Source organism: Heterocephalus glaber, unplaced genomic scaffold (assembly GCF_053883595.1).
Source record: "Heterocephalus glaber isolate CG9 unplaced genomic scaffold, H.glaber_assembly_v1.0 deba00001531, whole genome shotgun sequence".
Taxonomy (NCBI): Eukaryota; Metazoa; Chordata; class Mammalia; order Rodentia; family Bathyergidae; genus Heterocephalus; species Heterocephalus glaber.
This window is the reverse complement of record NW_028258329.1, coordinates 18,331,357-18,347,909: the sequence shown is the minus strand read 5'-3', so window position 1 is coordinate 18,347,909 and position 16,553 is coordinate 18,331,357. Positions and strand designations below refer to the sequence as shown.

General features: G+C 37.7%; 1 protein-coding gene across 1 annotated transcript in view; it reads right to left on the bottom strand.

Moving 5' to 3' along the window:
• The window catches only part of Fanci (FA complementation group I), a 66,416-nt gene that overhangs the window by 40,967 nt on the left and 8,896 nt on the right, over positions 1-16,553 (bottom strand). Inside the window, exons 4-13 of the mRNA XM_004852762.4 lie at positions 12,938-13,068; positions 12,358-12,514; positions 12,221-12,278; positions 9,904-9,945; positions 9,367-9,490; positions 8,851-8,936; positions 6,635-6,761; positions 4,724-4,816; positions 3,544-3,680; positions 2,072-2,252 (exon numbers count right to left, since the gene is read on the bottom strand). Coding sequence (XP_004852819.1) covers positions 2,072-2,252; positions 3,544-3,680; positions 4,724-4,816; positions 6,635-6,761; positions 8,851-8,936; positions 9,367-9,490; positions 9,904-9,945; positions 12,221-12,278; positions 12,358-12,514; positions 12,938-13,068 — 1,136 coding nt within the window. The remainder of the gene's footprint in view (positions 1-2,071; positions 2,253-3,543; positions 3,681-4,723; positions 4,817-6,634; positions 6,762-8,850; positions 8,937-9,366; positions 9,491-9,903; positions 9,946-12,220; positions 12,279-12,357; positions 12,515-12,937; positions 13,069-16,553) is intronic.

The following is a 16,553-nucleotide window of genomic DNA, read 5'->3' as shown; positions in this document are numbered from 1 at the left end:
CAATACAAATGTGACATCTAAAGTTAGGCATCAAATAGAAATAATTCCACTTCAGCATCCATTACTGACTGCATCCATAACTTTTATTCTAAGAATTAAAATTCAAGGCCTGTGAAAATCTTTAGAAACTCAAAAAAAAAAAAAAAGAAAGAAAGAAAGAAACAAGTCAGGCATGGTGGTGCATGCCTCTAATTTCAGCAGTGTGGGAGGCTGAGGCAGGAGGACCCCAAGTTCGAGCCTAGCCTGGGCAAATTGGTGAAACCCTGTCTCAAAAATCAATCAATGGAACCTGTAGATGTAGTCAGTCAAAGGCCCTGGGGTCAATCGTAAGTATAAAAGAAGGAAAGAGAGGGAGGGGGGAATAAAAAAATTTACTCATTGCTTCTCAGTTTCAAGAAACAGAGCATTTGCGTAAAAAAAGACCCACTTTGAGGTGGGCATGTAGCACATTACCTATAGTCTCAGCTACTCAAAAGGCTGAGGCAGGGCTGGGGATTTAGTTCAGTGGTTCCACCGCCGCCTGCCTCCAAAGTACAAGGTCCTGAGTTCAATCCCCGGTATCAGAAAAAAAAAAAAAAAAAAAAAAAAAAAAAGGCTGAGGCAGGAGAATCCAGAATTTGAGGCCAGCTTGGCCAACTTATTGAGACTGTCTTAAACAAAAACTGCTGCAGATGGAGTTCAGAGTACAATTCTTGCCTAGGTGCAAGGTCCTGGGTTCAAATCTCCAGTTACAAAAAGGAAAAAAAAAAAAAGAAAAAAAGAAAAAGACCCATTCTGAATTTTCATTTGAATTTTCGTTAAAATTCTTAACTTGATTACTTTGAGGAACCGATTAATTTCTTTCAGATTTCAGATTGTTAGTAACTCAGCAATTATATGTTCTACAGATGTTCTACTAAAGCCAAGATCTGTGAAATCAAATGGAATCTTTAGTTTTGACAAATATGAATTTAAAACAAAAGTATATTCTAAGAAATTTTTAGTTATGTTACTATTAAAAAGGGTCATTTATATCATCAAATACTTACAACTCAAGGACTAATCTCTGCTGTTCTGGATAAAACATTAAATTTATATTTATATTAGCCTCCAAATAACATTTTTGGTAGACACTTTTGGTATATGTTTACATTAAACAACTGAATGTCAAAAAGATACCTTGCGGGGCCAGGGATTTAGCTCAGTGGCACCCCGCCTGCCTTGTAAGCACAAGGTGCTGAGTTCGATCCCTGGTACCAAAAAACAAATAAACAAAAAGATACATTGGAGGAATCACTAGCATAGATGCTTAGCATCAGATATGACTTGGCTTTTTTTAATTTAAAAGGCAACAAATTTTTGAAAACTGTGAGAAATTAATATTGAGACGATTGAGACGACAATGTAATTTAATAATGTAAAAAATGTAAATTCCTTCAAAAACAATGAACCAATAAGCTTATTTCTTCAAGTCTGATGTTCTACAGTGACTTAAAAAATTATTTTTTATATAAGCGAAGAGCAGTAAAACAAAATAAAACAAAACCAAGAGTAATTTCCTGCTGGAGGAAGACGAGAAAATCATGCAAAAGCTATTTTGTATTCAAACTTCTAAAGACAGTCAGAAATAAAAAAAAGTTTATTAAACGCAAACTCTACATAAAGAGAGGGCTGGGGGTGTGGCTCAGTGGTACAGTGCTTGCCTAACAAGCATGAGACCCTGGATTTGACACCCAGAATCCCCCACCAAGGTACTGTATCAGACTGGATCTGTAATGTTCCAATACCATCCCCAGTTCTGTCATAAAAACTGTCAAACTACTACAGTTAAGTTTCCTTATCCACCAAAGCCCCAGACAAATGTCTTCTAGTTCTATCATTTAAACAAAAATAGGGAACAGGGATGGTTGTGGTGGCACACACCTGTAACCCCGGCACTTAGGTGGCTGAGGCAGGAGGATCACCCCGAGTTCAAGGCCAGCCTGGGATATACAAGGAGTTTAAGGACAGCCTGAACTACACACCAAGACCCTTACCTCATAAAACCAAAAAAAAAAAAAAAAAGGGAATGGCTGCCAAAATAGGATCTCACCTTGAAAGTTTCCAGCAGGATATCAGCTCCCAGCTTACACGCATGCTGGTTTGGCATTTTAGAAAGACCAAAGTTGGTTTTAATACTTTTTCCATCAAGAATTTTCTTTGGCCCATATGAATCCATTAAAATGAACCCAAGTTCTACCAGGCCCTGAGTAACATGATCCCAACTATTAACACTGCAAGAAAACAAAGCTTAGTTAAAAAGAAAAACCTAGTATGACACCTGCCTTTATACTTACTGTCATGTAACACATTCCTAACCTAACTTGGGTAACTAACACACTTCACATATGAACTTCACCTGGCAGAATTTTGAATTCCTGGATGTACAGTAGTGGGAATGGTAGGCAAGTGGCCTCCAAGAACAGACAGAACATTGAAGAAAAAAATGCAGAATCTACAGACTATAAAACAGTATGTAGAATATTTTTATGTAATAACCATTAAAGATGTCCATTCAAGATTTCATGACAGAAGCTAATTGTTTCTTTTATTCCCCTCAACACACACAACACTTATGAAGAAGCTTACAAATCTGTATTCCTGCCCAGACTGATACCCTCTAGGGTCAAGGTCAACTATAGCCACATTTTTTACCCACAAAGCCTAGCGCAGAAGGCATTCAGTAAACAGCATGAATAATTTATTTCAATAGCATGAGCTAAAACTACCAATAGCCTTTGGAAGACAGCAGAATCCTCAGTGACTATACCACTTAACGTTATCCCCTACAGTGGAAGTAATAAACCTATAACCTTTATATCACTGTTTCTACCTGTTAAATAATGACAAATAATGCAGCACTATGGAATAGGGGAAATAGTTGTGAGTAGATTCTCATAACATTTCAATAGATTTAACAATATTTAAACTCTTAAGAGTTAGGAATCAAGATGGACCATGCACATGCTCCATTCTTCCCACTCCAGTATCTACAAGTGACAGAGACAGAAAAGATACAAATGCTTGTGTATATAATGTGTACTTGTGTGTCTGTGTGTATAGATATGGTATAAATGATACCACACATATATAAGTGCCAGCCTCAAATTTAGCATTTTTTACTCACTTTTAAAGAAGTCAGTAAAGATTCAGGCCAAGAGAGTTGCAATATCACTGAAGGAACAGAGATACCACCCCTCCTTCACTGTCATACTCTTGCTGTCAAGGTGGCTAAGAAATCAGGCCCTGAGACCGAAAGGCCTTATCCGAGGAGAAAGTCTGCTCACCTCATTTTAAGAGATTAAATCACTGATTTAGCTCAGTGGTTTCACCACCTGCTGTGCATGTGCAAGGACCTGAGTTCGATCCCCAGTACCAAAAAAAAAAAAAAGATTAAACCTTGATCTATAAAGCCAACAGGTGTAGTCATCAATTTTCTCTGATGAGCCATAAGCATAGTACCACTCTTTATTTTCTAACACTAAATCCTTCACATACTTTTTGGAATATGGTTCACTAACTCACCTATTCTTCACCACTTCCAGGATCATGGTTGAAACACAAGTTCTGTGAGGAACTAGATTCTGAAGAAATTTTGAACCTTGGAGGAGCTGAAGATCTTTAAAGCTTTTTACAACTGAAGTCTTTAAAAGGTCAAACACCTAATATAATGAAAGCAACACAAAAATGAAAGAAAAGTTATAGAAAATGAAGCAGAAGTTATAGCCCATGCTATGAATCTTAACCCTATAACTGTACCTCCGATCTGCCATTAACATGTATCCCTACAACAACTGCTTTGTTTTGTTTTTTTTGGTACCGGGGATCGAACTCGACACAACTGTTTAACTAGATAAAGACAATATAAAAATTGACTTTCAGTGGGAATTTAAAAGAATTGACCCAGGAATGATCACATGTGCTTACAATCCCAGCCATTCAGAAGGCTGAGGCAGGAGGATTCCAAATTCAAGGCCAGCCCAAACAACTTAGCAAGACCCTGTTCCAAAATAAAATCTTAAAATAGGGTGAGGGCTTCAGCTTAGTGATACAACACTTGCCTAGCATGTGCATGGCCCTGGATTCTATGTTTAGTGTCAAAACAAAAACAAGCCTTCCTTAACAAGAGAAAGTGCTAAAAATCAATGTAAATTTACCCAAAATCTGAAAACACATATAAGAAAAAAAATGGGTAAAGGACTTTATATATATGTTTTTGGTTTTTTGGTTTTTTTTTGGTACCAGGGATCGAACTTGGGTCCTTGCGCTTGCAAGGCAGGCGGCAGAACCACTGAGCTAAATCCCCGGCCAAGACTTTATATATGTTCTTGCAGTGAACCTTATACTCACTAATTTCAAAGGAATCAGGGACAATTTTTTGGAAAAGTCCATTACACTAAAACTGCTGATGGATACCCAGCTCTGTCCCCATCCTGCTCCCTGGGCTGTGACAGGGCTCCACTCTTATTCCCTCCCGGCTACCTCTTGCTGCACAACAGGAAGTGGAAGTATAAACAAAGAATCTGAACAGTCTTCTCTGGCAGCTCCAAGACCATGAAAAATTAAAAGCTGCTACACGTCTTAGAGCAGCTTTGCTGCTGACGGGATCAGAGAGGAAGTGTTTAGGAAAGGAAAATAACACAAACAGATTCTTATACTCCTTCTTAGCAACTACAGAAGGAACCAAAGTGTCATTTAAAGTTACCTGCTCCTCAAATCTTTGTATTCTTGCTACAGAGAGAAGGAGAGCAATACTGAAGGAACATAAGTTGTTACTGGAATCCCCTTGTTGTCCTGCCTAGGATAAACCAAAAAGTCATTATTTACATTTAAAAGCATAGAAAAGCTATGTAAAACTAGATCCTTGAATGGTTCATAAACCTAAATTCTCAATAAGAGCTAAAACTATAAAACTTCTAGAAGAAAATGTACAAAAAATCTTTAAGATTAGGCAAGAATTTCTTAGGTATAATACCAAGAGCATAATTTACACAAGAATAAACTAGATCTCATCAAAATGCAAAATACTTGTGCTTCAAAAGCCAGGCATGGTGGCACTTGTCTGTAATGCCAGTACTCTGGGAGGCTGAGTCAGGAGGATTACCTTAATATTACATGCCCCTTGAAATAACACATACAGCAAAGGTTTATAACCAACTGCCCATCAGCCAAATGAAGTCCAACAATCTATTTTTGCATAGTCAGTGAGCAGAATGGTTTCTACATTTTTAAATAAGTAGGATGGGAGGAAATTAAAGGCTGGGTATTTCATAACATGAAAATTAAATACAATTCAAATTTCAGTGTCTATAAATACAGTTTTACTAGCCAGACATGGTGTCCAATGCTTGTAACCCTAGCACTCGGGAGGCTGAGGCAGAAAGATTGCCAAAAGTTAGGCCAGCATGGGCTACACAGCGAAACCCTGTTTCAAAAAGAAAAGAAAAAATATATATATACAGAGAGAGAGAGAGAGATACAGTTTTATTGAGACACTCATTTGTGAATGCATTGTCTGTGGCTGTGTTCTTGTTACGGTGGTAAAGGTCAGTAGTTGTGACAGAGACTACTCGGCCTACAAAGCCTAAAATATTCAATATCTGGCCCTTTACAGAAAGTTTCTTGACCTTGCTAAAAATCTGAACCTAATCCTAAGGAAATAATGAGATAAATCCAACAATGTGGAACATTACACAAGATAACTGAACAGGACCTTCCAGGCAATCAATCAAAAGGTTAACTAGCTAGACATAATAAACAAAGCCTGATTAGATCCTGAAGGAGAAAAAACAACCATAAATATTTTTGGAGCCAGGTGTGGTGGCTCATGCTCGTAATCCCAGCACTCTGGGAGGCTGGGGCAGGAGGATCACAAGTTTGACTTCAACCTGGGCAACTTAGCAAGACCTTATCTCAAAATAAGAGGTGAAAATAAAACATGCATCTGTATACTTTTTTCTTTAAGAGTTTAAAACATTTTTTATTTTTCTATCTCATGCTTAGTGATTAATGACTTAGTATCACAAAAGTCAATGATACACTACTAGAAATAAACAAGATCCTAATTCATAAATGGGGAAGCAGAAGCCAAGGTTGAGCTGGGTATGTGCCACCATGGCTGTAATCCCAGCACTTGGGAGGCTGAGGCAAAAGGATTGCCACAAGTTGGAGGCCAACCTGGGCTACCCAGTGAATGTAAAGCCAGTCTGAACTATATAATGAGACCCGTCGCAAAAAAAAAAAAAAAAAAAGAACCCAGGGTTGAAGGTCACATAAGATACAGTTAAAATTACATTTTTAGTTTTCTGCTGAACAGTCTTGAGTTTTTATGTTTTTGGTGTTGTTTGTACTAGAACATTTAAAGAAAGATTTATTAATGGACTTTTTGGCTTAAGGGTACAGTGATATCACATCTTTTCTACCTCCAAATTAAAAAAGAAAAAAAAAGATCTTTTAGATCCAGGTCATTCTATAGTATTTATAAAAAAAGGCTTAATGCCAGGTGTGCTGGTACACGCCTGTAATCCCAGGACTCAGGAGGCTGAGGCAGGAGGACTGCAGAGGGTTCAAGGTCAGCCTAGGCCATATGGTGAGTTCAAGAGCAGCTTGGTGCTACCTTCAAGTGCTTTAGAAGTTCTCTGCCTAGTTCACAGTCCAGTTTGATGGCAAACACAGTATGCAGAATCACGGTGCCTTCCACATGACGAAGTTCACCTGATGGCACAGTAACAAGATCCAACAGCCTAAAAGAGTCCATAGAGAAATAAGAGCTATGACTTAGTGAGCCATGTGCAGGTGCTTCAATCAACCAGCAGATCAATTCAAGCTGAGCTCATACAATGACTGCAAGCAAAAGGTAAGCACAATTCTACTGCTCCATTCTCTGTTCCTTTTACAGTAACTTTTTGAACTAATTATCTATAGCCATTACTTCTACTTCATCAGATACTCTCTTGCCAGTCCAACCAAATTCAGTCAGAGCTCTGTCCTCTCCCTAACTTCATCCTTAAAGCCATATGACTATTCCTTTTTCAAAAAATTAATTTTATTGGTACACTTTTGATATATATAATGATCACATTCATCATAGGGAATTTGTATCTGTATATATCTTGATTCTCCTTTTTTCCCCAATCCCCTCCCTTTCCTTTAACCTCCTCATCTACAAAAGCTTTGTTTCCATTTTTTTCCTTCTTACTATTTTTACAAGAGTCATACATAAATGACCTTCACATTGTCTTTTTTTTTTTGGTACCAGGGATAGAACCCAGTTCCTTCTGCTTTCGAGGCAGGCAGCGGAACCACTGGGCTAAATCCCCGGCCCGGCCCGGCCCGACACTGTCAAAACCAATAAAGTTCTATCTTAATTAGCATTCAGCAGCTTTACAATTAACCACTTCCTCCCTGAAAGGCTTTCTGCTCTTAGTTTCCAGGGCACTATCACGGGCCTCTCAATAGAGACCTCAGCCTTTCCCATGGAGTTCAATCTTGGGTTTTCTTCTCATCATGCTTCCCCTATATGATTCTATCTGGTCCTATGGCTTTAGTCCCTTCTATTCTTTATTTCCAGCTTAGACTTGTGCTTAGAAATCCTGATTACCAGCTCAACATCCTCATTTGAGATGCTAACATACATCTCAAAACTAATGTGGTCAAAACCAAGCTCATTCTGGGCTGGGGATTTAGCTTAGTGGCACTGCACCTGCCTCTCAAGCACAAGGTCCTGAGTTCGATCCCTGGTACCAAAAACAAAACAAAACTAAGCTCATTCTCTTCAATACCTGCTTTTATCACCTTTTCCTAATTCAATATACAAGACCATCTTTTTGTTAATTTTTCAAGCCAAATAACTAAAAGTTATTATAAATCAGAAATGTTGGAATTAGCTGGGCATAGTGGCCCACACCTGTAATCCTTGCACTTGGGAGGCTGAGGCAGGAGGATTGCTTGGAGTTCAAGGCCAGCCTAGGCTACCTAGTGAGCTCAAGGACAGCTTGAACTGCACAGTGAGACCCTGTCTCAAAAACAAAAACAAAAACCGACAATATATTGGGATATATCAGAGTTAACAGCATAAACTTTCCAGCCAAACTGCCTATTTCTGAATCACAGCTTCATCACTTCCTGGCTGTAAAACCTTGGGAAATTCCTTAACTTCTCTGTTTCCTGGTTTCTACATGCATAAAACAGACAAAACAGGGCTATGTGATTTATAGTGCTTAAGAACAGCACCTAGCAGAGACTAAGCACTCTACAAATGTTTGCTTTAAAAAAAAAAAATCCTCTTTCTCACATATGCCTCACTGTGTACTGTCTTTGTACTGCTCCTCCATCTGAAAATGTTCTGATTTAAATATTGTGGTTCTCATCAATCAGGCTTGAGTTAAAAATAGCACCTCCTCACAGAGACCTTCCTTGACCCAATCTATGGCAGTGGACACGTCATCCCTTTCAATTACCTTCACAGCACTTTCCCTTCTAATGTTCTCTTCTCAGTAAAATCTAATATTTTGCTCACAGAGCAGGGACTTTCTTGACTTGTTCAGCCCTGGAGGCCCAAGGCCAAAGAGTTATTGGCACAGAGTAAGCTCTTAAAAGTTTTAAATCCACATTTTACAGGACAATTATTGCTATTTTCCTGGAAAGATGCAAATGAAAGCATTCAAGAGGTTGCATTATTTTCTTCACTTTATAACTAAGCAGCTGGGAGGGGATCACAGAAGTCCTGTGCTGAGGGGAAGGCAAGGGTGAAAGAAAAGACACCAATGAAGTAACTCAGAGACACAATGAGAAGAATTTGTAAATATGCTGTTTCGAAATTCTATTACTCACTTGTCACCACTTTGTTCTTCCCTGTGCTGCTTATCTAGCTCATTGAAGAAGGCGATGACTCCATTTAAAGCACTCTTTCTGCTTCCCTGAAAAGTATTAAAATAGGTAAGTTCTCCCAATTAAAGGGGAAGATAATCAAGTACTTTTTAACTTAATGGATTGTAGAGTGTGGTTTTAGATAAACAAGCTACTACCTAAAATCGCAGTAAGAACATATAGAATACTTTCAAGTTGAAACAGGGTTTGGAATATCCATTAATATCAAGTTTTAAAGAGCCTACAGCCCACTCTTTCTGAGACTTATTTGCTTTAGTTCCAAATATGAAACTCTGGTAGAAGAGATACAGCATGTTTCCCTGGGCTGAGGGGCATGATCCTACCAGACCAAATCACCACACATGAAATGCAACCATCTGTGTTCTACTATGTAAACCAACAGCACAAAAAAGGTGAATGGCCATATGTAACCAGTTCTACCACAAGAATTAAAGAGCAATAACTTTTTTTTTTCTATACCTTTGCAGAGAGAACTAGAAGCTGATGGACCAGAGGTGGTATTTCCTGAAGCTTCAACTTGGAGAACATCTGCAACACTTTTCCCACTACACATTTCACCTCTTCTGCAGTCAGAGGGACATCCCTGTGGATCAGAGAGTCTCAAGGCTCTAGCCAGAACCCAGCTGGCTTGCTTTTAGAAATTTAATTCAGGGCTTTACAATGTTTGAAGTTTCATTAAATTATTTCTTTAGAAATAAAATTTAAAAGCAGTGAATAAAGAAAATATTAAAATATCACAACTGCTCCCTTTGAGTTTCTCTCATAAAGAATCTTAAGGGACCTATAATCTTAGGAAAGCAAAGTTCTCCTGGAAAAAAAAAATCACAGTTACACATGAAATAAAGCCAAAAAGTGGGTAAGGAGGAAATTCCCTAACAGAAACCGAGGTACCAATGCTGTTACTGAGCTTGCTATTTCAGTTTCTAGCAGGCAAGATCATAAAGCAGGACATAAAAAAGAGACTAAGAAAAAAAAAAAGGGACTAAGGATGCTTACTTGAACATGGCCGTGAGTTGGATTACATACTGTTGATCCCATCTAGTTAAAGAAAATGAGGAAGAATATCAGTTTATTTCATTTTAATTTATTTAAATATAACTTTATAAAACTAGTGAAGAGGCAAAGGACCATTTCCAGTTTGATTTTGTAATACCAAGAAACAAAATTTTTAAGATACCATTTAAAAGAACAAAATATTAGTCTCTAACCTACTGGGCTGGCAAATGAAAAAGTTCAACGAAACTAAATCCCTAGTAACAAAAAATAAAACCAGCTGGAGATTTAGCTCAGTGGCTCTGCCGTCTGCCTTGCAAGCGGAAGGACCCGAGTTCAATCCCTGGTACAAAAAGAAAGTGCTCAAAAAACAAAACCAAAAAAAGCCTGATGATACCCATTGTTGATGAGATTAGGAGAAACACACACCTTCACATACATACATAGCAACTTTAAAAATTTACTATTTCAAATCTAATCTACATGAGTTCTCAAAGGCAGCCATCTAGATATATAAATGTTCACTGTAATACTTTTTGTAAGAGCAAAAAATTAGAAACAAATAGGGCCGGGGATTTAGCTCAGCGGTTCTGCCGCCTGCCTCACAAGCACAAGGGCCCGAGTTTGATCCCCAGTACCAAAAAAAAAATTAGAAACAAATAATCCAACAACTGGAGATTAGCTAAAAAAAAAAAAAAAAAAAATACTTCGCCACCTGCTGCGCAAGCACAAGGACCTGAGTTTGATCCCTGGTACCAAAAAAATAAAATAAAATAAAACTATGGAGCCACTAAAAAGAATGATGTAAAATTGTGTATACTGAGGTGAACAATGTGTTAAATGAAAAATGTAGTCTATTATACAGACTTGTCTTTATACAGTACTGAATAAACTGTAACTAAAATCAAATGAATAGATGGATAAATATACACATACCATTACATGCCTAAACTAACTTAAGTAGGGGATCTTTTTTATTTTTATTTTTTTGGTACCGGGGATCAAACTTGGGACCTTGCGCTTGTGAGGCAGGCGGGGGAACCACTGGGCTAAATCCCCGGCCCGAGTAGGGGATCTTATTTAAGGAAGCACAAAAGCAGTTATCTCTGGTATAGGTCATCTTGAGTATTTGTTTCCTTTTAACATGACAAAGTATATCATAGTACTATGTAACTGAGTATATATTTTGATTATATAGGAAGAATTTTCATCTTTGATGTAAGTCTTTATCCATTTCTTTTTTTGAGGGGGAGGGGGATACTGGAGTTTCAACTTTGCTCTTAGCTATATCCTAGCCCTTTTATTTATTTATTTATTTATTTATTTAAGACAGGGTCTCACTAAGTTGCCCAGGCTGGACTCGAACATGGAATCCTCCTGCCTTAGCCTCCCAGGCTGCTGGGATTACAGGCATGAACCACATGCCCAGCTTACACATTTCATTTTTAGTGCATATAAATTTCATGGAGTGCCTCTCCCTGAACTTACACAGCTTATATAGTATAATTTATTACATGTCTTTATTATTGTATGCTTATACTGATCACAAATCTGTGTTGAACATGTTCATGTATGAGTAATTGTTGTGTATGTGTGTCAGGCTGGGGGATGAACCCAGAGCCTTCCCACTGAGGTACATTCCGGGTCCTTTCTTTTCTTTTGAGACATGGTCTCATTAAGTCATTAAGTAGTCCAGGCTGTGCTGACCTTGTGATCCTCCTGCCTCACCTCCCTGTGTGCTGGAATTACTACAGACATGTGCCACTATGGCTGAACATTTTCTCATATACTGTAGTCTTGTCTACATAAGACTCCCAGAAATATAATCACTGGTTAAAAGATAAAAACATCACTTATATATTCCATTCCCTCAAAAAAGAGAAAGAAAAAAATATATATGACATAGCAGCAGGGCAAGTGGGATTCCAAATCATGTTTAGAGTAGTACATTGCTAAGTGAAGATGGATAGTCAAGTAAATCGAAACTACAGTTTGTTTTATTTATTTATTTATTTAGGTACCGAGGATCAAACTTGGGTCCTTGCGCTTGCGCAGCAGGCAGCAAAACCACTGAGCTACATCCCCGGCCCTGAAACTATAGTTCTAGAGCAGAGAATATACACAGCAAATAATCTCTTTCTCAAAAATTTCATAGACTATATGGTTTTATACATAAAACCATTGTAAACATTATAAACAAACAAAAAAACAAATAAGGGCTAAAAACTTCACAAACATAAATTCTTGAAATAAATGATAGTTTCTTTTTGGGCCACTTGTAATCCTGAGAAAGTTCTGTACATTAATGAGAAAGACTAACCTTGCAGAACAGAGTGTATTAATCAATTGTTTCTTACATTCTTCCCCACTTGATTTACCTAGAAATGCAAAATACACTGAGAATTAAATTTGATTACGTGAATAGAAAAAGGGGTACTAAAATTGGAAGAAAATTACCTTTTTCATAAGTCAGATTTTCCTTTTTGGTACTTAAGGCAGTAAGAATGATGGGCAATAACTCCAAAGATTTTCCATTCACTAGGCCTCCCTCTCTGATAACATCAACAAACTCATTGGCTAATTCAACCAACAACGGTCCGGGGAAACAGTGAGCCTAAGAGTTCAAAGGACAAAGAAAATCTTTACCCGAAATCCAACGTTTCATATCTCTTCCTAAGAAATAAGTCTTGTGGTGAAATAACTGAATTGATATTAAGACCCAGAACAGCCTTTATGGAATCATGCTGCTATGTTATGCATTTCCATTGCTAAGGATTTCAAAGGCTAGAATATTCCATCAGTTTCCTAACATTTCCAAACATGCCAACACTTAGAAGAGATTTATGTCCATGGTACCTTAAAGATGCTGATACATAAAAGGAGTTTATACTCTATTCATCCACTTTTTTGTTGTTTAATAATAGTTCTTATTCATAAATAGGAACTATGCTAGATTTGGCATTTAAATTTCCCCCAATGAATTAAAACCACCCAAAAATCTACTCCAAAATAAGTAAGTTTTTATCTTAGATCTTACCTCCACCATTAGTAATCCTAAAATTTCAGATGCTACTTCTTTCCGTAAATCTCCTGATTCAACCAACTGGATACAACATGTATATATCTTCCGTCTCCTAAGGGCTCCATCTTTTTCAGAGCAAGGGGAACCTTATTGTTTTAAACAAGTGGTACAGAACAAAGAAAGGAAGAAGTTTTACAAGATTGAAGGAAACAGGAGAAACAAACAGGCTTGTAGTGCAATTCAGAAACAGAATTATTAAACTTCTGATTAATATGGTATTTAGAATAGTGATATGTAGGGGCTCTGAGTAAAGTGCTTAATTTAGCCAAAGTAAAGAGACTAAAATGTCCTCTGTTCTTCCATTTATTATTTTAATAATTACATAGTGCAGGAGGAAACTTAATATATCTTACAACATGAGGGGAGTGGGTTGTTCAATAACCCAAATTTAGTGGCTTTAATATACTTCCTTTCCTTTTTTTCCCCAGCTCTGTGGATGGAACCCAGGCCCTTGTTCCTGCTAGGCATGTGCTCTACTACTGAGACACATCTCCCTGGCAACATACTTTATTTCCTGCCAGCTTGAACCACCGGTGGTATGTGTATGACTATACCATCAGGTGGCTTGAACCATGAGATGGGACAGTCATGCATTACACCAGTGGGAATGTAACATATTCAAATCAGCAGCCAGGCAGCAAGACACATAAATTACAGCCCTATGGTGAACAAAGTAAGTGATGTCAACAGGAATACAGAGTAGTAAGGACTGTGGAAACTCCTCCATAAAAGATATGAGAATACTGACAAAAACAGCCAAAATCAACTTGTTCAAAACTGTGGAAAGGGCCCAGGGATTTAGCTCAGTGGCATCATGCCTGCCTCGAAAGCGCAAGATCCTGAGTTCAATCTGTGGTACAAACAAACAAAAACAAAAACAAAAAAAATCATGGAAATTAGCCAGGCACGTGCCACATGCCTGTAATCCCAGCAGTTCGGAAGGTGAAGGAGGATCTTCATACGAGGCCAGCCTGGGCTAAATAGTGAGCTCAAGACCATCCTGAACTACACAGCAAGACTCTGTCTCGAAAAAACCCAAAAAACTGGAAAATAGCCAAAGGTTTTCAACAATCAAAGGGAGTATCAATTCAAGAAAAACAGCTGAATCACAGTAAAAAAGGCAAGCTTTGTAGCATTTTAACCTGCTGTTATCCCACCCCTGGGCCAGGAGTCTTCAAAGTGGTAAGATATTACATAAGATTTACATTAAGATAACAATGCTTCTCAAACTCAGGTAGATTCAACACAATCACTACAAAAATCTAGATTCTTCTTTTTCTTTTAAGAAACCAACATGCTTATCTTAAAATTTCTATGGAAACATTAAGGACTTATGGTATCTAAAACAACTGTTAAAAGACTGAGTGGTACTCATAAGGAGAGATATACTAACAAGGGAACTGAACTGACAGCCCAGAAATAAACCCTCGTTTACAGGCAATGATTTTAACAAAAGGTGCCACACACACAAAGGAATGAAGTTGAACCTCAACCTTATAACATACACAGAAAGAGTTAAAACTGTAAATTTTCACAATCTTGGATTAAGGTATGACATCAAAGGAACAACAAATAAAACCAAGAAAATAAATTGGCCCAACTTGGTGGTGCTCATCTGTAATCCCAGCCCTCGGGGAGGCGGTACAGGAGGATGGCAAGTTAGAGCCAACTTGGGCAACTTAGTGACTTAGCAAAATCCTGTTTCAAAACAAAAACAAAAACAAAACCCTGATTTTTAAGAGCAAAGGATCTGATGTGACATTTCTTCAAAGTATACAAATGGCCAGTAAGCACATGGAAAAAAGTTCATCATTAACCATCACAGAAATGCAAACAAAAACTAAGAGACACCACTTCACACTCACTCTTGGAGGCTTGGATTAACAGAAAAACAAGTAACAAGTGTTGAAAAGGATATAGAGAAATCCAAACAGCCACTCTGGAAAAGTTTGGTAGTTAAACAATTAGCATATGATGTAGCAATTCTACTCTTAGATATATACTCCAGAGAAATAAAAACATGTTCACACAAAAACTTGTACACAAATGTTCAGTGATATCATTTATAGTGGCAGAAAGCAGAAACAACCTAAATGTGCCTCAATTAATCAATGGAAAAATGTGGTATATCCATACAATGGATTTCCTGGCAGTAAAAAAGATACATACTACAAATGTGGATGCTCCTTGGTAACTTAAATGTGAATCAAGTCAGTCACAAAAAAATTACATATAGAATGATTCTATTTAAGAGAAATATTCAGAATAGGTAAATCTATAGACAGGAAGGAGAACAGTGGTTTCTTACTACAGGGTGAGACTAAGGAATTAGAGAGCTGACAGCTACTGGTACAAAGCTGCTTTTAGGACTAATACAAATGTTACAACTCCTGTGAATATACTAAAGGCCAACAAACTTTACTCTTGAATAAACTATATATCAATCATCTCAATTTTAAAAATTGTGCCAGACATGGGGGCATATATCTATAATCCCAGCTACTTCGGAGGCTGAAGCAGGAGGATCACAAGTTTGAGGCCAGTCTGAGCAACACAGTGAGATCCTGTCTCAAAATAAAATAAATAAATAATAAAAGGGGCCGGGTATTTCACAGAACTAGAGAAAACAATCCAAAAGTTCATCTGGAACCAGAAGAGACCTAGAATAGCAAAAGCAATTCTAGGCAACAGAGTCATGGCAGGGAGTATTACAATTCCCAACTTGAAACTGTACTACAAAGCCACTGTGATAAAAACAGCATGGTACTGGCAAAGAAACAGACCCAAGGATCAGTGGAATAGGTTAGAAGATGCAGAAACAACTCCAGACATACTCATCTACCTCATCTTTGACAAAGGAGGCAACTATCCTCACTGGAGGAAAGAGCCTCTTTAATAAATGGTGTTGAAAATCTGGATTTCAACTTGCCAAAGATTAAAACTAGACCCCTATCTTTCACCATGCACTAAACTAAAATCGAAGTGGATTAACGATCTAAATGTTAAAACAGAAACTAAACTTGCTGGAAGACAAGTTAGGTACAACTCTCAAAGATATTGGCATAGGAAAGGACTTTATGAACAAATCCTCAGCAGCACAGGAACCAGCAAAGAATCAACAACTGAGATCTCATCTTATTAAAAAGCTTCTGCAGGGCTAGGGATTTAGCTCAGTGGTTCTGCCACCTGCCTCACAAGCACAAGGTCCCTAGTTCAATCCCCGGTACCAAAAAAATAAATAATAATAAAAATAAAAATAAATTAAAAAATTAAAAAGCTTCTGTACTGCAAGAGAAACCACCAACAGAGCTAAGAGACAACCTACAATGTGGGAAAAAACTTTTACCAGCTGTTCCACAGACAAAGGTCTACTACCTAGAATATATAAAGAACTGAAAAAAATCAGACCCCCCAAATATAAAGACCCAATTCAAAAATGGGCGTCTGAAATGAACAGACATTTCTCAAAGAAGTAAAAGCAGCAAATAAATATAGGAAAAAATGTTCAACATCATTGGTCATTCGAGAGATACAGATGAAAACAACACTGAGATTCCACCTCACCCCAGAA